We start from the raw sequence: 19,088 nt of genomic DNA on the forward strand, positions 1-19,088 counted from the left end.
TCAGTTGGTCTGCAGTGTTCGGTGGGAGCGATACGAGTTCTTTCTCTTTGTTTTTTCTTTTTATTTCTTTCCTACCAAATTTTATTGTAACCTTCTTGATTTCTCAAAGCATATTTTATTGCAGCTCAGTTAGTTTTATCCACCAGTCTGCTAGGTTGTTTTTTTTAATAGATAGGATTTATTTTAACCAATGGCGCAGAGAACTCTATCGTTGAATGGTGAGGCAATTATATCGTGTTATCTTCCAATGTTTGTTTTCTAAGATATTGGTTGATCTGATTTTCAATCCAGTCAAGGCTCCTGTGAGGCCTGCTCCCCCGCCACCATTAAACATTGCAAAAGTCAACACATCGCATGTGCAACATGCAGTCCCAGTATCAAGGTATTCTAGATATTTTCTTTGTTTCTACATTGCCTGAAGGCAGAAATCTTCATATTTCTTATTTGTGCTTGTAATATGCAGTGTAACTGAGGACTTGACTGCATTAGCAAAGTGTGTGTATCTCACACCTTTTTCATACATGTCATACATCTTCAAACTGTTGTTGAAGATCTACAATCCTAAGGCCGTAACCTTGCAAATAACTTTACACTTATTTGTGATCCAGTACTAGGGCACCCCCCAGACCAGCTGCAGAACCCAAGAAGAAAATGGCTCCACCAAGGCCCCCGCCACCCAAGGCCAGTGCTCAGCTGAAGGCAGTGCAGAGTGCTGTTGTTTTTGCTGGAATGATTTCACAGCCCAAGAAACAAAATCAGGCTCTGCTGACTTCATCGGTGACGGCACCAGATCTCCTAATCAATTGGGATTCACCGCCGACATCACCAACTCCTGGCCGATCATCCAGCGATGGTCTAAGTCTCAAGAGCTTCGGGTCAGACAGCAGCGGCACACATGGCGCATTCAGCACGATGACTCGGAGCGAAAGTGGTTTTGAGAGTGAACCCGACGCATGGAGTGAAACAGCTGTCACTACGGCCGCACCCGCCAAAAATGGTAAACGCTCCAAAACGCCTTACATAGCGCGTTCCCATGCATCGCCGTGAACGAAATGGGTGTAGAGGACGGGATAAGATTGTAAACATGATATCGAATAACGCCCCCATCCTCAAATTTCTCGGTCGAGTGTCGTGACATTTTAAATGCTAGCATTGTTGTTGTTTTGTTATTGTGCAGAGAACTTGAAACCATTTACCATGCCCACAATAATCCGGCCGAATCGATCCAGACCGCATCCTCCGGCCATCAAATCGTCGACCCATCTGCAGGTTTTGGAAAAGATTGCCTCCATTCCAGTTGCGCCCGTCAACTATCCGCGATCGTCTTCGCCTTACTTGGCCGATTTGCTCGATTTGGACGTCACGCAGGACGACTATTCGCCCCCAGAGCCTTCCATTCCGCCACCAGCTCCGCCTTCCTTTCTGTTGAATTCATCTCTTGCCGACGCTGCTGTTGCCGCCCTTTCCTCTTCGTCGCCTCCGCGCTCCCTTGAACTGGACTCGCCCGATGTTGGATCGGCCGTGGCTCTCTTTGATTACCAGAGTTCTCACTCTGGGGATCTTAACTTTAAGGTAGAAAAGCATCACAAATCCTTCGTGTTTGGCAGGACACGCACGCGGAAACTTCCCTAGGTGTCTAAATGAAATTTATCCGCCTTCCTGTACGCAGCAAAAGTTAGCGAAATTCAAGCCAGGGTTTTCTGCGTGAATGCACGGTCGCCTGGCATCGGCTGCACGAGTTTAGTCTTACACCCCCAGGGCTTCGCTGACCCTTGTCTCTTAAGAGTCTAAAGAGTAGTCTGATTCAAATTTACTGGCGACAGATTTCCGAATATCCTTTCGCCATGTTTGATACGTTCGATTTTCGTAATTAGTAACGTATCATCATTTCTACAGGAAGGGGACAGGATCGTCTTGATATCTCAAGTGAACGATGAATGGTACAGAGGGTCTATCGGTTCTTCGGAAGGAATGTTTCCAGCAAGTTTCGTTCGCGTCGACGTCCCGTTGGAGCGCAAGTCGACCACTTCAAATCGAGCAGTGGCCTTGTACGCCTTTACAGCCGAAACCGATCAGGATTTGAGTTTAAAGGTAAAGAGAGTCACCAATGACATTTGCTTCGCTTTGAATTTGTTGAGGGCAGCTAACACAAATTGTGTTACGGTTCGGTCGGCTGGAACGACAGGAAGGTGACATTGTTCGAGTGATTGAATCCGTTGGCAACGGCTGGCTTTTTGGAGAGGATTTGTCCGGTCGGCGAGGTCAATTTCCCGAATCTTTTGTCCGCCTAGAGCACTGAGTCACCTATACGCCGTCTGTGTGGAGTTTGTATCTCTCGATTTTGTTATCTGCCTTTGCATCGGATTTTCTTCTGTTCAAAGATGGGAATCGTGATGTTTTCAACTGAAATCAACTTTGAAGATTATATATAAATATACATATTCTTTGAATGATAATGCCTCGTACGAGTGTGAGAACATTGCACTTTATATTTATATACATATGTACATGCTAAATGAGAATACATTGAATTCCCGACCCTATGAAACAAATGCCTCGCATTTCGAAAATACGTTGGATTTTTTTAAAAAAAGAAATCCACCATCGTTATAGTAAAGCCATCTACCAATCAAGCATGATGCGACGCCAAGCGGAATGCTGCATTCATTACAAGATGATGCCAATTGGGAGATGTAATCCACACAGCCGGGGATGCCGTCTCGTAATAAATCCGAGTGGCACACTATTATTTGACGACAGGAAAATGAACGAGCTAATTACAAAAGGAAGAGAAGAGCTAATTGCATTGCATGTCGTCCCTTTGTGGCCCGTCTCTCGCACACCACGTCGACGTGAGAAAATGTTGTAGAAACTCGCCAACTCGTAGAAATTCAAAAGGCAAAATTACATTCTGTACATTATGATGGATGAGGCAGGCAGGCAGGCAGGCAGGCAGGCAGGCAGGGATGTTATCAGCTGTAGTACAGCTCGTCAACGGCCGATGAAACTTCGTAGTTACTGCCTTGCAATTCCGGTTCGAGAATATCTTCCGGCTCTTGTTCGTCGCACGACCATCTCCTCGTCTGACGGGGCAGCGTCAATCGATTTTTCAGGATAGGACGCAAAGGCCGTTGGGCGTTAGGCTGATGATTCGAATGATGATGATGACGATGATGGTGGCGGACGGATCTATCGATGTCGTCGTCTAGGCAACGGCCCCAAGTGTCCTGCATTTGTGCAAGACGTTTCTGGAGGGCGCGATATTCGAGCAGGAAGCGATTGAGCTGGCCGGTGTGATAGGCGTAACGTCGATGAAAATCTTCGTCAAATTCTTCCGAATGATGACGACGGATCAATTCCGTTTGGGCCGTGTCCAATTCGGAATCGTAACTCTCCCTCCGCGAAGCGACTGGAACATGCTGCGTCTGGTAGAACATTGGCGAATGATGCTCCTGGTCGTCGTCCAATTCGTTCACTTCCCAATCGGAGAGCCGTCGACGATTGTGATTGCCCGGCACGGCAACTACGGCCCTCCGTCCCGGAAAGGTCGTTTCCTGCTGCCGTGCCGTTTGCAAGTAGCGAGAGGTCGGATAAATGGGCGGCGATGATCGCTCTCGTTTCAGCTGGATCAGTTCCATTTCGTCCTGATTGGAAGTCACGTCGCTAGAGTCCGAATAATCGGCCGAAGGCAAAAGATCCACCAAATCCGGGTAGTTGCGCGTCGGACTCGGAGACGACACTTTCTCCGATTTCAGAATGGGACGAGGCGTGTTGGTCTCTTCCGCATTGAACTTGACTTTGTTCTGATACATGGCGATTTGCCTATGGCCGTCGACGATCGGTTCCGTCATCACTTCCGCATCGTTGGTGGCCAGCTTGATGTCGAGGCAAGGTTTGCTCGGCTGGTTACTCACCAGCCATTGTTTGTCCTGGAAACGAGTTTCGACTTTGGCTTCGTGCGGATGAGACGATCCAGCGCCTTCCGCGTTGTCCTCTGTTTTATACAGCGATCCGTTGTGATTCTTGTAATTGTCGGACGCTGTTGATTGTCTCCGCAGGAAGTTATCCGTCTGATCCAGCTTGTCGAACATGCCTCCGGCGGAATTGCCATTGTTCATGGACGGGACTCCCATGACCATCGATGGCCGCCTGTGACGTAAGCTGGCGTGCATGCGTGCACGTTTTAAAGAGCACAGGCAGCAGACCAACAGGACGAGGATTAGCATACCGAAAATGGCCAGGATGAGGCCGGCCGTCAGTCCGCGACTCAACTGGCCGGCCGCCAAATCAATGCCGTTGGATTTGACTAGTAACGTGATGTTGGCCGAGATTTTTTCCGCCCGGTTCGTCGCTTGGCACACGTAGAAACCGGAGTCCTGTTCGCGCGCAGAGGCCAGCATCAACGTGCTGGTCTTGTCCGTCCTGTCGATCCGGTCGCTAGCCTCGCGCAAGTAGTACACCTGATTGACAGTAGGCGGACTCTCTTCCGGCGTCGTCAAATTGACGATGAGCCGATCGGCAAAGAACCACAAGACGGACGCTTCCGGATTGCTGGCGACATGACAGGTGAGATTGGCAGCCTGTCCGGCCACGACTTGAACTAAAGAATCGACCGGATGAATTTTAGGTGGGCAGGCCAACTCCTCTAATGGCATACGGTTCCACGATTGGCCCCGCAAACGGCCAGGAGAGAGACAAAGTGGCGGAACGGAAAAGGGCATGTTCCGAGCAGCCAGCCATGACCGGAGTGGCCGGAGTGGGCATGTACAATTCCACGGATTGTGATGAAGATCGATGCCCCTTAGCGTGCGCAATGGGCCCAGCGTAGCCGTAGGCAACACTTCAATTAAGTTGCCATCCAAGCGAAGCCATTCCAGCAGCTCTAAACCCTAACGGACAAGGGACGGATGTCATTGAATTAGCCAACGTGTCCAAATCAGTCCAGTCCCCCCCCCCTTTCTGGGGGTGGAAGGAAGACACACAAAAAAAACACCTTACATGAAACGCTTTGTGATCGATGTGATTCAATTGGCAATTGGCGACTTCTAGACGGATCAATTTCGAAGCGGAAGCGAACGTGTGGCCGGCCAATCGGATCAACGGGTTGCCATTGAGTTTCAGCTCGCGAAGTTCGGGAAAGTGCAGGAACGCTTGAGTGGGTATCGAAGACAATACGTTGTGGCTGAGATCCAACTCGACCAAATTGGTCAGGCCGGCAAAAGCAGTTGGGTCAATATGCCGAAGAGCGCAACGTTGCAAAATAACGCGTTGTAAATGAGTCAGTCCCAGCCGGCGGAATTCGTTGGCCACCAACTGCGAAAGCGGATTGCCACTCAAGTCCAGCACCTGCATACGATCCAAAAGCGTTTATGATTTTTCCACCAATTTTTATTATTGTTTTCTCTCTTTTTCTCTGTTTGGCTCTTTAAAAAAAATGATAACCTGAATAGTGCTTTCTAATCCGCTGGATGGTACTTCAGTCCAGCCGGCTTGGTGGCAAGAAACACTTTCTTTTCCGCCTTTCCATTTACAGACGCAAGGCTTAAGGCAAGTATTGCTCAGCTCGACAGTCGTGCACCTTATCGAGCCAACCCATCCAGCTAAAACGACGAAGAAAACGGCAAGTTTTTTGATTCCGCACGGCAATCTCATCTTCCGGGCAAGCTTCGATTCCAGCATGACATTTCTATCAAATAAGAGCAAGGAGAAAACGAGTGAAAAATATTTAATAAATGTTTCATCTGGGTATTATTGGACACACACACACACATAGAGAGGAACACGTTCCATCCAGCCAATGGGGAAAGTGGGCTAAGGCCTTTGTGTCAATAAGGTTGGAAAGGATATATATGTGTGTGTCTATATAATAAACTAAATAAAGACTTTGGTCATACAGAGAGAGAAAAAGGGGGGGAAAAAAAGGTCCAATATTTGCCAAAGCGGATGGCGCATTTTGTTTTTTTGTTCGCTGGACACGGCAGATTTTCCTTTGTCAGTCAAACTATCTATGGGTTTTATTGTTTCTCCACAGTCAATAGTGTTGAAGTATAGACGCTCTATATATCTATCCTATGCCCCGGATACACATAAAATAAACATCCTGCAACTGCGGAGTTGAATAGAAGAACTTTTCTTTTGTGCATTGTTGTCAAATACGAGCAAATATCGACCCCGCCTTAAAATTTTGGACGCTGGAGAAAGAAAAAAAAAAAAAATGTTTTTCCTTGTCAATAGACATCCATATTGCGACTGTTGATCGACAGCTAGCCTTCAAAAGTAGCAGGGGATAATGAAAAATTGGCCGTTTTATTTCCGGACGCGTGGATCGATGATTGTTCCGTTTGTTTTGTTTCTTCCTTTTCTTTCAACAGAAAATAGAGATTGATTCTCCGTGCGAAAGGAATTGCTCCATGATGAGGCGTCGTTGTCATTATGACGAAACGCCTCGCGCATCTCCACAGTCTACACGTGTACTATTATTTTTTAACTGTTTTCTGCACGCGGCCACCGATCGATTGGAGCGACGCAATAATCGCCTGAACGATCGAATATATCCGCCAACACGGAAGAATCTAATTGTCCCGCCGTCAAGAAACAATAAAACAAACAAGTCAAAAGAAAGAGACACACACACAGCACGTACAACAACAACAACAACAACAAAAATAACGCTGTATAAACCAAACAAGATGGGCCGTAGACCCATTTTCTTTGCCCCCTTGGCCGTATAGGGCGGGGTAGGGGGGAAACGTTTGGCGGAAATTGCAGCCCTTCGTGCGGTACACGACAACGGTGTTGGCCTCTTGCGTGAATGAAATTCCGCAACGGATCAAGGAGGATCAAAAACGAGTCATTCGACCTTTCATCTTCTTTCGCACGGGTCGCTTTATTGGAGATGACCAATTGCGCACGCCACTCTTTGCTGTCTGTTTTGGTGGATCGTGACGGTCTGCCTTAGAAGATCTAGACGATAAAATGTCGAGGGCAAAATCTTTTTTCTAGTTAAATATAGGACTTCCCTTTGCCCGAGACACGCCCTCTGCGAGCTACGTCTGCCGTGTCTACGTTCGCCTCGTCTTAGTCCCGTGCTGACGTGCTCGCGAGCGCACGAGGCGTTTCTTTGACTTCATCACATTGGCGAGGCTTCCACCTCGCGGGATTGAGGGCCGCTGGGGAGACGCAAAAAAGGAATGATACTATTACGAGATTATAGGGTGCATATAGGCTATACCCAACTACTTTGTGTTCTATGGACGGTTCCCAGGACTCGATTCATGGCCATCTAATGCCTCTATTTCAAATCCAATTGCAAGGCTTTGCTGCAAAGTTATTTCGGACCCATTTCTCGTCGCTCGCTGTATACTTGCCAGCGCGGCAGGGGGCGGAGCAGAAACTTGAATAGTGTACGTCATAGTCGCTCCGTTTGCAATCAAAACTTGTGTGCTGCTCCAAATAGAGCTTTTTATAGTCTAATTACAGTTTATTATCGGAAACAACATTTGCTGCAAGCCGTTTAGACTGGCGCGCACAATGTGTCCGTGATTCGCCTATACGGTGAGATTGCAAACATTTGAATATTCAGCGGATTTCGCGTGTCCTCGTAAATTCGAGAACTATCTACACGCAGATGGGGAAGTCTTAATTGACGAATGAGCAACGAGAATCAATGGTCCCAATTAGTTATTACACATCATCCCTCTGTACGCACGCACGACATTTCCAGCTCCGCTGCAACTTCCGCTGAAAAAAAGAGCAATATGCTGGCTAATCCCTTTGTCATACTTTATCACGCCCAATTCTCTTCAATCAGCTCATCGTGTTGAAATATATACGTTGTAGCCAATGTAGGTACACAATCGTCTGTGATTAAACAAACGCACTGTTCCACGCAAAAGGTCGAACGCTAAAAAATAAAGCGCTAATTCAATTTACTTTTTCCCGCGTCATATGTATATACTTAACGAAAGACTATTTTTTTTTTCTATTTTCTAAGGTCTCTCGTAACAACTTAAGTCCCCCCTTAATTCTCTCGTAGCTTCCCTGGGAAATAATAATAATTTTTCGTTTTTTTTTGCACAGCTTAAACTTGCAGTGATGTATATAAGATCAAAGGTGTCAATGATAAGTACTGTGTGGAAACCTTAGTGTTATACAACTTGTGTCATTTGCGCATTAACGAAATAACGCGACTGGTTTCGTATACAAATAAATTGAGACGTCTCTCGCAACGTTGGCGCTCGTGTATTACTTTCAATGCACTTCTTTCGCATGCAAACAGCCGCTCCAGCAATCAAAGGCGACGGGCGCAATAAACGAAAGCAAAGTATTCGCGCATCAAATAAATAAAAGAATTTAATGGAGTGATGCACAAAGCGTATGTAGCCATTTTATTTTCCTTTTTTTTTTGCTGTTCAGTTCGTAAAGCGTCAAGGTATTTGCCTAGGGATCGATCACGCACGACAAACAAGATATCTATAGGATCTTATGTAGTATTATGGATCTTTTCTTGGAAATATCTACGTAAAATGACAGTTATGAAGGGAGGGCAAAAATAAAAAACGATGAGCATCGCAGACGTGCGATGACCACCAAAAGCTCCCGCGGGATCGACTCCTAGTGCGTGCGAAAACATGGAACGGTGTTGTCTGAATGGATTGTTCACGATGAAAATTCTATTTTATCTACCTTTTTTAGTCCTACATTTTTCTTTTTCTTTCTAAGAACCTACTATAATAAAGAAGAAGAAAAAAAAAGGGAGTTGTCGACGACCTGGACGACAGATGCGCTAGTTGAGCGACGGCTAAAGATTTCCCAAAAGACTTAGTCAATTAAGTCGGACGCGGCTAGAACTGCAAAAGAGCTCATTTCCCGTGGCCTGAGTTTTCCCGCCCTTAAATAAGCCATCATTTTGACATCCTCAGGGTCCTATTCTGGCTTATCTTTAACTGTAACCAAACTAATATATATATATATGCCCCGTTGGCGACGAAAACTTGACCGATTTCTGACCCGTGTGTGTCCAAAACACTTCCGCACTGCAACTGACTTTTTCGCTTCTTTTTTTTTCTACTTTCGCCAGTCCCGACTGTTTTTCTCTATTAGATCAACTGTCGTCTCTTCTTTTGGCCGTCCGTCACTTCCATTCGTTGTGAACGGTCAGACTGTTCTTACACTTGTATTACGATCAATGGATTTCAAAGAGAAGGAGACCCTATCCAAAATGGCAGCCCTTGCACGTTTTACCCGCCATCTCAATGATTTAAAGCCCGTGCAAAAAACCAAAAAAAAAAATAAGAAAAAGTTTGGGATTACCTTTGATTCTCACAAAAGAGCTGCTGGCAGCACGTGCTGATTGGATCGCGTGACCTACGGGCTCTGTTTCCAAGTCCCCGATTTATTTATTTTTATTCCGACTGTTTTCGTTCTTCTTTCTGCGCAGACGTTTTGCCCCTCCGTATCCAACTAACTTTTTATTTTTTTTCCCCCCTAAAGTTGGATGCATTTATTTCGTTGCGGATGGCATGACGGGAATTCACAAACTACGTAGATTCTTTTATCCTTGCGTCTACTTGTTCCGCTGTAGACGTCTATATAATACATATGAGTTGAAATTGGGTGCACAAGATTGGAACATTCGCTACTAGTGGCTATGGCCGCAGCGACTTTATGATGCCACACGCACAACAAAAGACAACTGCAGAAAAGAGAAAGAGAGTTGTGAGAGCCATTGTTTCTTAACTACTGTACGATCCAGCAGAGAGAAAAAAAAGTGGGAGAGGTACAGGAAAAACAAAAGCAATTCTTTTAACCCTATAGGCATAGAGAAAAACGACTGCCCTTTTTAGCTTTTTTTTGGAGTTTCTACGGAGAAAACAGGAGGTAGGACTAACAAAAACAATTCATTCTTAATGAAACCATTGATTTTGGGGTGGGGGGATTTTTTCTAGCCCATCGTGTCTATGTCGGTGTGTAAAGAGAGCATTTTCACGCAAGACGCGAACGCATACGCTCGTCGAGACTTTGCAATGATGGATTAAAACATCGTGGAAAGAAAATAACGTCCTCTAGCTAAATAAGAAGGAGGAAAAGAACCTTGAATGAAGACACGTGCACCTGAATGCGAAACTAATTAAGGCGCAGGATACGTATGTTTCTCATCACAGCCTAGTCAGCTGCATTTGTTTCATTTATACGGCATAGGATTTTGGGATCCTCCCACCTTGTTTTCGACGCCTTTCATTTTTATTTTCGTTGTTGTTAAAAATGAATAGTAGCCTTCCTTTTACTTTTAAAGGAAAAAAGATGGCATCGTAAGGATCCGTACCGTTGGGACTGAGTTGCTCCTCTTTTAGTAAATATGTTGGGGCACGAATGTTTCAAAAAGCGCATAAATTTATCCTATCCAACGGTGAACTATACATCGCAGGGCTCATTAACTATTCCAGAAATGTATGGAACTCTCCTATACTGCACATGACATTTTAGTCGAGTACAAAACAGAAAAATGTCATTGGCATATGCAAATGATCGTACCCTACCCACCGGCGACAATGTCAAGAAAAGGAAAACTCGAATGAGATAAAGTCAAATGAAACTACACAAAGATCTAAGACACATAATCACATTGCTCAATGTTTCCTAATTTTCAAGTATGATCATACCGTTACGAGAGAATTCCAAATGCGGGCGATTCGCCTCGGATCGTTGAACGGCACGAAATAACGTTCGGGAAATACGTATGTTCTCCTTGTTCAACAAGACACACAAATGACCGGCCAGGAGGACAGACAAGTACTGTACTGGGTGTCTGTAAACTTGCCGGTCGGGATACACAGCCAGTGTCAACCTCCCCCCTTACTCTTCCACCCACTTTATCCTTTTTTTTTTTTAATCCTTGCCATTTGCTACGTGTGTGTCCAACTGACGGCGGATGCGCAGGGCAACTGGTTCTATCCTTTTCGAAAAGGGAGCCGCTTCCATAGACACGTAGCACTTGCGGGTTGCCGCTATATACTGGTAGGTAACATTGCGCGTCGGAGCATACAGTTACAGTCGATAATCCATAATAATGATTCTGTTTTTTGTTTTTTCGATGTTCATTTGCCGGTTTTAGCAACAGCCGCTGGACGTTCCCTTCTAATGTGATTATCGGAGGCATTCTGCTGGTGCAACTGCTATACGATCAGCCATAGAAGGGTGTCGACGCCCGTCCCTGGCACATAGATCATAATGACCCTCCCTCGAAGAGACAGAGAACCAACTGGTCATTGATTTACCGAGCGTGCGTGTGCTCTACCATTATAATATCCATCTGTTCGTCCGTTAGTGACGGATTAATGTGTCCAACATGGAGACCCTAACATATGGAGTTAATATAACATTTCTATTTGTCAACGATGTCCGTGGCACACACACACACACACACACATGCACGCACGTATAAAGTGAACCTAACTTACGCACGTTAGTGAACATCGAAATAGTGCTGATCTATGGCTTTCTTTTGCAAATAACCGTTGAAAAAGTCTAGTGCGCTCATGACTGGTCGCCGGTGTAGGGTTACATGGCGGAAGGCAACCCAGTCTTGGCAACGGACGAAAAGCAAGTTTCTCTGGCGATCGACAATGATGCGACCCGGCCGATCGACGACATCTTGAAACATCGTTGGAGCCTTTGTCGTGGGTGGTTCCACGTCGTTCAATTTGACGTTGTTGCCATGGAAGAAAGTCTGTAGTTTAAACAGGTGCCGAGTCGCTCTCCACCTATTGTAGATTTGGGCAGCATTCATTGAACTCCAATCGATATGAGATAATGTGGCGTCAATTTTGGGTGCTAGAAGTCGGCGACGAAAGAAAAAGGTGGCATAAGCAGGTGAGGAATGCGTGCATGCTCCTCATAAATACCTAAAGTAACACCTCCAGAAGGCTGTGGTGTGCATCGATTTAGATGATAATGAAGATCTGATATGCAGCGTACAAGTAAATTAGCGCCCATGTCTGCTAATCGATCGGTTAATTGCACGGCCGAAATGTGAGGGTCAATGGGGAGACTCAGCTGCTGCACAATGTCACCCACGTCGAAACTGTCGCAAGAAATCACAATGAACGCGGCTATTTCACACGATTAATTATCCAGATAATTTCGACTACTTGAGCCACAGACATTAGGGCAAAATGTCCGAACCCAAATAGCCGTAAACCTGCTTCTTTACAGTTCATTACTGGTAGGGCTTAATTCTCATGATTGTCACTCCTGTCTCGTCGTCTCCGTTCATAATGGCGTGCACTATAGGGGCTGCACCTCTCCATCTCGGCAAAATACTGGCATGGATGTTTAGCATTCCTCTAAAATAATAGTTTGTTTTGTGAGCCTTATAACACAAATTAGGAAGGTGTAAATATGCCACTTACTGTGGGAAACTATTGATGATTCGTTTGGGAATGAGATGCCCAAAAGATGCTACAACCCCTAACTCCCAACAGTCTGTTGGTGGTTGCTCTTTAGGCAGTGGCCATACTGAGATTGGGAGGTTATGTTTCATTGCATATTTGGCTACCAGACAAGGATGGGGCTTGGGGGCCGGAACTACAACAGATAATTCACTGACCATGCGTCCTTCATGCCTGAATAATCGAAAATTTATGTAAACATATACGATGCAAAGAAGATAAAAAATATTAAATCTATGTAGCCACGGACCGGCATCTACTAACATGGCTTTATGTAGTTCCTTAAGGCTTTTTAACGCGAAATCGTCGGTGCCGAAGAACATTATCTTCCATTTTTTTTTAGTACTATCCAAACAATACGTTCTAGATTTTAAAACGATCACATTTTTCACAGCTTTTAAGAAAAGAGTTCTGAAACTCCTAAAAAACATGTTCTCCGAAGATAATCGTCTGCTTCTTCATCTCCATGGAAATTGCAGCCGGTTACCTTGCTCCTTAGAACAGCTGAAATTATTCTCCGCTAGGTGGTGGGTGCATCACGAATGATGTGTTTTTCTCCGGTGTCGAATCACACGATTTGACCGTAGTTCCAAGAATGTTGACGAGTCGTTTATTTCTTTTTGTCTTTCTTTCGTCATTCGTCATCACTGTTTTGGGAAATCTCGAACAAGTCAATGATACAGATTTAGAGAAACTGATCGCCAATGAAAAGTTTGTTATCGTTTTGTTTCGTGAGGGTAGGTTTTTCGGTGTTCAAAAATGTTGATGACATCCATTTCTTTCATTTATATGAACTACTTTAGAAACTTGCCAGGGCTGCGATGAATTGGAAGGACAACTTTCATCGATACGTGAAGATCTAGTCGATGCATTAAACGCCTGGGTAGTAAAGGCAGTATCCAGCCCACTTGTGTCCAACTTCACTGCAGGGAAAGAAGTGGGAAAACCACTTGTTGTTTATTTTAGACATGGTGTTCCTCTTCTTTATGATGGTATAAAATTTGATATTAAGGTTTTCTTGTTCCATGAACATTACTAGTTTTCTATACTTTCAGGCCCATTGAATGATGAGATAATGCTGGAAACATTTGTTCAAAATAAAGAAGCTGCTGTAAGTCATTTGAATGATGACTCTTTTGAACATTTGACTCAAGCAGCCTCTGGAGCAACAACTGGGGACTGGTTTGTCATGTTGTAAGTAACATTTTGTGAGGGTGGGATCTTAACTTTAGATCTAAAAATTTATATAGTCTTCTTGTGTAAGTTATCGAGATGACTCTGAGCCCTGTATGAAGTTCCTAGCCAAATGGGAATATATTGCCTCCCAGCTCAAAGGAAGGATTAATTTGGCCAAAGTTAACATAAAGGATGATGGGATCTCAACAGGAAGTCGCTTCGGCGTGGACCAAGTACCCGCGTTTCTCTTGTAAGCTGAAACAGTTTTTTATCCTCAGTGTTGAACAGAACTAAATGATTTGTTTTTGCATGCAGTTTTCGCCAAGGAAAGATATTCAACTATGATCTCCCTAAGCTTGATAGTAAAGCTTTTCAAGATTTTGCTCTTGGCTGGTACAAAAATGTCCCATCCAAGAATGTACCTTCTCCAAAGACACCATTGTAAATATTATTGTTCTATTTAATTCGAATTTTAATATTTAAACTAAATTATGATTTAGTGATGAATTGGTCGATCGAGCTGTATTCATGCTGAAAGAAAACCCCTTGCTATTACCAGCAGCGGGTATCGCTTTCATACTCATTCTGATGGCTGTCGGTTTCAACGCCTGGAAAAGTCGAAAGCCCGAGAAACCAACGAAAACGAAAAAAAGTGTAAAAAAATCTAATTAAAAGCAATTAATAAAATACGATATTTCCGGCACAGACTGGAACTACGTGAAAGATGCTCTTTGGAATACACAATTTCCAAACTTCGCTTTTGCCTTCCAATTATCTATTAGAGTGGCAGTACCCGAAAATTGCTGTATGTCACGCATACCGCGTGATCTCGAGTTTAACTCGACTGGGAACGCCAGTATATCACTACACGCTTTATTGGAGTTAGTGGTCCAATAGACAAGTCGCAAAACCAGTAATGGATTGATGATTAGCACGATGCGTTGAAAGCCAGCCAACACGGCAGATCTTGGAAACGACTGGATTGTTTATTCAATTTCTCTCATCTGAAGTTGACTTAATTTTGAAACGGAAGATTATATTTCTCAAGTGTATTTTTCAAGTGCATCTTTTAATCATTTTCTTCGGATTCTTGCGTATATTATAGAGCAATGGAAGGTGACAGAAAAAAGGGGAGGATGAATGGTGTAGGAATCAATGCTTCTATTTTCCCTTCGTGGATGGGTACATCGCTGTTTATTTCCAGTTTATCATTATTGCATCCAGGATGGTGCTAAAGCAGAAAACGGAATAGACAACCATTAATTGAAATGACAGTCATTAAGCGGGAAAAGGAGACAAAACAAAGTCCGGCGTTCTTACACCAACGACAATTTCTTTTTTTCAATTCGATTCCTGTTGATTAAAAAAAGACAGGCACTGCAACCCACAAAATCGTTCGCCAACTCCCACATTTACACCAGAAATGTAAAAAGAAAGGAATTAAACTAGCATTGGAATTGATGGCGGGAGATGGTTTACTTTATTTCTAAGACGGGAGGAGCATACAATTTCAGCAAAAAAGAGATATATTTAGGAATTGAGAAAGGAAAAATTGTTTTGAAAACGAGACGTCTTCATTTTAAGTAGCCACAGGAAGGCCCATCAAAACAAGGAAAGTCAAAGAGAAACGGCGACGGAAAAAAGTCCCGAATAACAAGATCACACACGCAACATACCGTCGATAGTGAATTTTATTTGTTTTTGCTTTTATATGGACACATTAGAGAACATGAATTCCCCTTGCTTTTCAGAAGTTCCTCAACTGCAATAACGCCATACAGAAACGATTTCTTTTCCCTTTTTTGTTTTGTTTTTTTTTTCCTTTTTTTTCTGAAGAGGAAAAAAGGTATAGGCTAACGATGTGTTGTTTATTCAATCGTAATGTCGTTTTGTTTTGTTATTGTCGTCTCTTTAGTATCTTTTACGCTTTGCAGCAATTGGATTTGCTTCCTGAATTGGGTTCGGTGGGCGAAATTTGAATAGGACCGGAGTTGCCTGGAGGAGAGTCTTCATCTGGGCTGTCATGCATCGGCCGTTGAGACACGATGCGGTAGATCTCTAAATATGACACGGTTACGTATTGCTACACTATTCAATTGGGAAACGAGGCGGCCATATTGACATTACTAACCAGTCAGTATGTTGTGAAAGGCTGTCTCTACGTTGGTGCAATCCAAAGCCGATGTTTCGATGAACGACAGGCTATGACGCTCGGCGAAAGCTCTCGCTTCATCAGTAGGAACAGAACGCAAGTGCCGCAAATCGGACTTGTTTCCAACCTTAAAAATAATTATTATAAAAAAAATTAATGTAATGAAATAAATATAGAATTACATCGTCCATCAAATCTTAACCCAACCAGTGGTTACATGGAGGAGCAGACACAGTGACTCACTCTTATCAGTGAAATGAGGAGATATTGCAGACTGATATCTCACTTGATTGCAACCATACAATTGAATCATGTAGTATGGTAAGTGTTTTTGATAAGAAAGAAATTTTTTTACCAGCATAATGACAATATTTTGGTCTGCATGATCACGAAGTTCCTTCAGCCACCTTTCCACATTCTCATATGTCAAATGTTTGGCAATATCATAAACTAAAAGGGCACCAACAGCTCCACGATAGTAGCTAATAAATAAAATATGAACAATTAGATACAAAAGCAACTGATTGAGACAGAATCAAATCTTACGCTGATGTAATGGCTCGGTAACGTTCCTGTCCAGCTGTATCCCAAATCTGAGCTTTAATTGTCTTTCCATCAACCTATAAAGAGAAAACAAAGGAATAATATGCTTTCCTTCTACCACATTAGTAATATGTTAAATCAACCTGTATGCTCCTAGTAGCAAACTCCACTCCTATGGTAGACTTGGATTCCAAATTAAATTCATTTCTAGTAAACCTAGAGAGCAGGTTACTTTTGCCGACTCCCGAGTCGCCAATCAACACGACTACAAAATTTGACAAAAAACGGTTAAGTTACAGGAAATGTGAGATTACCCAACTTCAGAACAGCTGATTAATACGCCTTGTTTTTTGTGGCGTTGACAGGGAATTCGTAAGACTTAACTAATATTAGTTTTAGCACTAGCCTGATGTCACTGTATAGCCCACATTTCAGATTTTTCAATAAAGAACTAAATTACCTTTAAAGAGATAGTCGTATTCATCGTCTCTGGTGCCCATAGTTGTCTGAAAGAAGAGCAGGAATGAAAATTACAAAGCACCTACACTGGTGGACAACTTGACAACGACTGTCTACCGACACCCCCTATGGGAATTTTTTTCAACACAACCCCAGACAGTAGATAGTTAACTATAAAGGGGGGAAAAGTCTAAAACGAAAATGGCTAAACGTTTTAGATCATGCCAAAAATTTTTATTCAAAAAGATGTTTTTGATGCATACGGATAAGAATTGTTATGCCACTTTCTTATGCTCAAGAATTTTGCGTATATTAAAATAATTGATATCCACAAAATGGCGTCAGTGGTGCCAGATTTTTAGAACTTCTTTTGTTTTAACTTTGTTATTCCTTATTTAGTTATTCGTTTGAATTAAGAAACACAGCTCATAGTTGAAGCTGACTGAACTCTTATATTTAAGTCTTACGTTACATTAATATGTTCGGTCACACTTGAATTGTTTCAATTATTATTCTCTTTGACAGTATCACATACTACGAAACGAAGTAGTTCGTAGTTTATGCCACTATGTTAATAGTACATCGGCAACTAGCAACCTTATATGCCATCATTCTGTTAATAAAAAAACTACACAATTGTTTATAATAATCTCGTTTTTTTCATGTATTCACCAATCTACAGCATCTCGGGTTTTACATCGTTGAAAGTTGTACATATCCCACACACAGCCCCTTGATGGTTACTGATGTTTCTCGTAAAATTCCCGATATTACTACAGACTGGGATATGCACTATGACAAATGGAAATTTACTAACATCTTTGAGGGGAGAAGAGTGAACAAGGTTGTGACTTGGCTCTTGTTTTATTTAGAAAGCGAAGAGAAGGAGGAAAGCCATCATGAGACAGAAAAGTCCCATAGCCTCGGACAGGGCGAAACCCAGAATGGCGTAGGAGAAGAGCTGTTGCTTCAAGGATGGGTTGCGGGCATAACCGATGATGAGCGATCCGAAGATGCTTCCAATACCGGCACCTGAACCAGCTACTCCGACTGTGGCAGCTCCAGCACCAATGAACTTGGCGGCAGAGTCAATGTCTCTGGACACAGCTGATGTCTGGATGGCACGGACGGGGGCAGCCGAAACCAAGGTCTGTTCTGATGGCTTGGCCATCAGAGCACTGCTGACTGGTCGCAGGTACATCTGTGATCGTGGGGCCAACTGTAAACACAATAAGATTTAGGTTAGAATGAAATAACTTGTGCAGTCCTTGGTTGATAGTATGAATTAAGAAATCAGCTGATTCTTCAAGTTTTTAAGGTCACTGTGCCTAATGCCCTTTAAAACCTAAAATGCAATCAGTAACCAAACTTCTTCAAACAACTACCTACTTCTTGCAGTATTTAGCTGTTAATTTGACTTTACCACTATTTCAGTGTTCACATTTTCGTTACAAACGTTTGGTAAATAGATGGAAGGAAAAAAGTACTTACAGCGGCACGGGCAACGGGAGCGACAATTCTGGCACAGTACATTTTGTTAAGTCTTGGATCGGCTGCGTGTGGACAAAGAAAACCTATAACGGAATAAATAGGAGAAATCCGCCATTTTAGTTCTCTGCCGGTTATGGCGGACAGTAAATTTACGAAGTTGAAATTTCAATCTAGCAATTCGACATAAAAGTCCACATTTCTCGTCAAATTCGAGAAGAAACCGAATCGATGATACCAGAAAAGGTGAAATTTCAGCAACGAAATTCAAATTAAGGTAGATGAGAGCAGATAATATTGAACAACTCTTCACTCACCGGTGTTGGAGTCCTGTGTGCTAGAGTCTCTCTGGCTCAAGTAAAATGGCTTAGTATAACGGGTAGAGGAGGACAGGAGGTAGAGAAAGGGAAGTGACGTTCGGCGACGTTGCCGGATCAGGGATTGGTTCTTTGGAACTATGCCGAAAGACGAAAATAACCATTGGTTAATAAAAGTGCATACTTTGCGAACCCATAGACAAGTTATTAGATTTTTAACGAATGTAAAACCTTCCATGCTGCTACCCAAAAAATTTCTTTGTCAAGCAAAGCGCAACGATTAATATTTAATTTTTGTGGTTACTGAATTCTTCTTCATATCGACAGTATATTATTAAAAATTTACTTGCGGTGTTCACCAAAACTACAGTTATCGAGAGATCACCCAAAATATAATTTTAGATTAGAATCATGATCTGTTTTTCGTTCTACGTTGAAAATCCATCCAGTAGCCAAGTCACGAGATCTGGATGGAAAAGCTCAAGGTGTGTCCAAACTGAAGGC

The 19,088-nt window shown here is 43.2% G+C and overlaps 6 protein-coding genes across 10 annotated transcripts; 2 read left to right on the top strand and 4 right to left on the bottom strand.

Annotated features, from left to right (window-relative positions):
• Positions 1-9: 9 nt before the first annotated feature.
• LOC116922927 (abl interactor 2) lies at positions 10-2,543 on the top strand. Of its 2 annotated transcripts, none has more exons than XM_032929413.2 (6): positions 10-218; positions 292-382; positions 609-997; positions 1,178-1,572; positions 1,897-2,091; positions 2,186-2,543. In XM_032929413.2, the coding sequence occupies exons 1-6, from the start codon at positions 191-193 to the stop codon at positions 2,297-2,299; spliced, it is 1,212 nt and encodes a 403-aa protein (XP_032785304.2). In that variant the 5' UTR covers positions 10-190; the 3' UTR covers positions 2,300-2,543. The 2 variants fall into 2 exon arrangements, with proteins under 2 accessions (XP_032785304.2, XP_045029706.1); XM_045173771.1 differs by having other exon boundaries at positions 292-379; positions 603-997.
• Positions 2,340-11,241, bottom strand: LOC116934396. Of its 2 annotated transcripts, none has more exons than XM_045173767.1 (4): positions 10,662-11,241; positions 5,443-5,686; positions 4,999-5,346; positions 2,340-4,889 (listed from the first exon to the last, which is right to left on the bottom strand). In XM_045173767.1, exons 2-4 carry the CDS (start codon positions 5,677-5,679, stop codon positions 2,973-2,975), a joined length of 2,502 nt encoding a protein of 833 aa, XP_045029702.1. In that variant the 5' UTR covers positions 5,680-5,686; positions 10,662-11,241; the 3' UTR covers positions 2,340-2,972. The 2 variants fall into 2 exon arrangements, with proteins under 2 accessions (XP_045029702.1, XP_045029703.1); XM_045173768.1 differs by lacking the exon at positions 10,662-11,241 and adding an exon at positions 9,313-10,645.
• A 123-nt stretch (positions 11,242-11,364) lies between these two features.
• On the bottom strand, positions 11,365-12,914 carry LOC116922959 (methionyl-tRNA formyltransferase, mitochondrial). 2 transcript variants are annotated; one of them, XM_032929461.2, is made up of 5 exons: positions 12,714-12,914; positions 12,411-12,623; positions 12,222-12,344; positions 11,904-12,082; positions 11,365-11,832 (listed from the first exon to the last, which is right to left on the bottom strand). In XM_032929461.2, exons 1-5 carry the CDS (start codon positions 12,878-12,880, stop codon positions 11,465-11,467), a joined length of 1,050 nt encoding a protein of 349 aa, XP_032785352.1. In that variant the 5' UTR covers positions 12,881-12,914; the 3' UTR covers positions 11,365-11,464. The 2 variants fall into 2 exon arrangements, with proteins under 2 accessions (XP_032785352.1, XP_045029707.1); XM_045173772.1 differs by having other exon boundaries at positions 12,700-12,825.
• A 76-nt stretch (positions 12,915-12,990) lies between these two features.
• LOC116922942 (thioredoxin domain-containing protein) lies at positions 12,991-14,381 on the top strand. Its single transcript, XM_032929430.2, has 6 exons — positions 12,991-13,186; positions 13,253-13,441; positions 13,505-13,643; positions 13,714-13,875; positions 13,941-14,066; positions 14,126-14,381. Exons 1-6 carry the CDS (start codon positions 13,045-13,047, stop codon positions 14,295-14,297), a joined length of 930 nt encoding a protein of 309 aa, XP_032785321.2. The 5' UTR covers positions 12,991-13,044; the 3' UTR covers positions 14,298-14,381.
• A 419-nt stretch (positions 14,382-14,800) lies between these two features.
• Positions 14,801-17,077, bottom strand: LOC116923006 (ras-related protein Rab-11A). Its single transcript, XM_032929529.2, has 6 exons — positions 16,781-17,077; positions 16,464-16,585; positions 16,324-16,397; positions 16,133-16,259; positions 15,757-15,904; positions 14,801-15,683 (listed from the first exon to the last, which is right to left on the bottom strand). Exons 1-6 carry the CDS (start codon positions 16,818-16,820, stop codon positions 15,547-15,549), a joined length of 648 nt encoding a protein of 215 aa, XP_032785420.2. The 5' UTR covers positions 16,821-17,077; the 3' UTR covers positions 14,801-15,546.
• A 351-nt stretch (positions 17,078-17,428) lies between these two features.
• Positions 17,429-19,044, bottom strand: LOC116923005 (ATP synthase lipid-binding protein, mitochondrial). 2 transcript variants are annotated; one of them, XM_032929525.2, is made up of 4 exons: positions 19,017-19,044; positions 18,585-18,722; positions 18,271-18,353; positions 17,429-17,998 (listed from the first exon to the last, which is right to left on the bottom strand). In XM_032929525.2, the coding sequence occupies exons 1-4, from the start codon at positions 19,027-19,029 to the stop codon at positions 17,648-17,650; spliced, it is 585 nt and encodes a 194-aa protein (XP_032785416.1). In that variant the 5' UTR covers positions 19,030-19,044; the 3' UTR covers positions 17,429-17,647. The 2 variants fall into 2 exon arrangements, with proteins under 2 accessions (XP_032785416.1, XP_032785417.1); XM_032929526.2 differs by lacking the exon at positions 19,017-19,044 and adding an exon at positions 18,816-18,837.
• Between the last annotated feature and the right edge of the window lie 44 nt (positions 19,045-19,088).

The sequence above is a fragment of the Daphnia magna genome, linkage group LG5 (genome assembly GCF_020631705.1).
Source record: "Daphnia magna isolate NIES linkage group LG5, ASM2063170v1.1, whole genome shotgun sequence".
Taxonomy (NCBI): domain Eukaryota; kingdom Metazoa; phylum Arthropoda; class Branchiopoda; order Diplostraca; family Daphniidae; genus Daphnia; species Daphnia magna.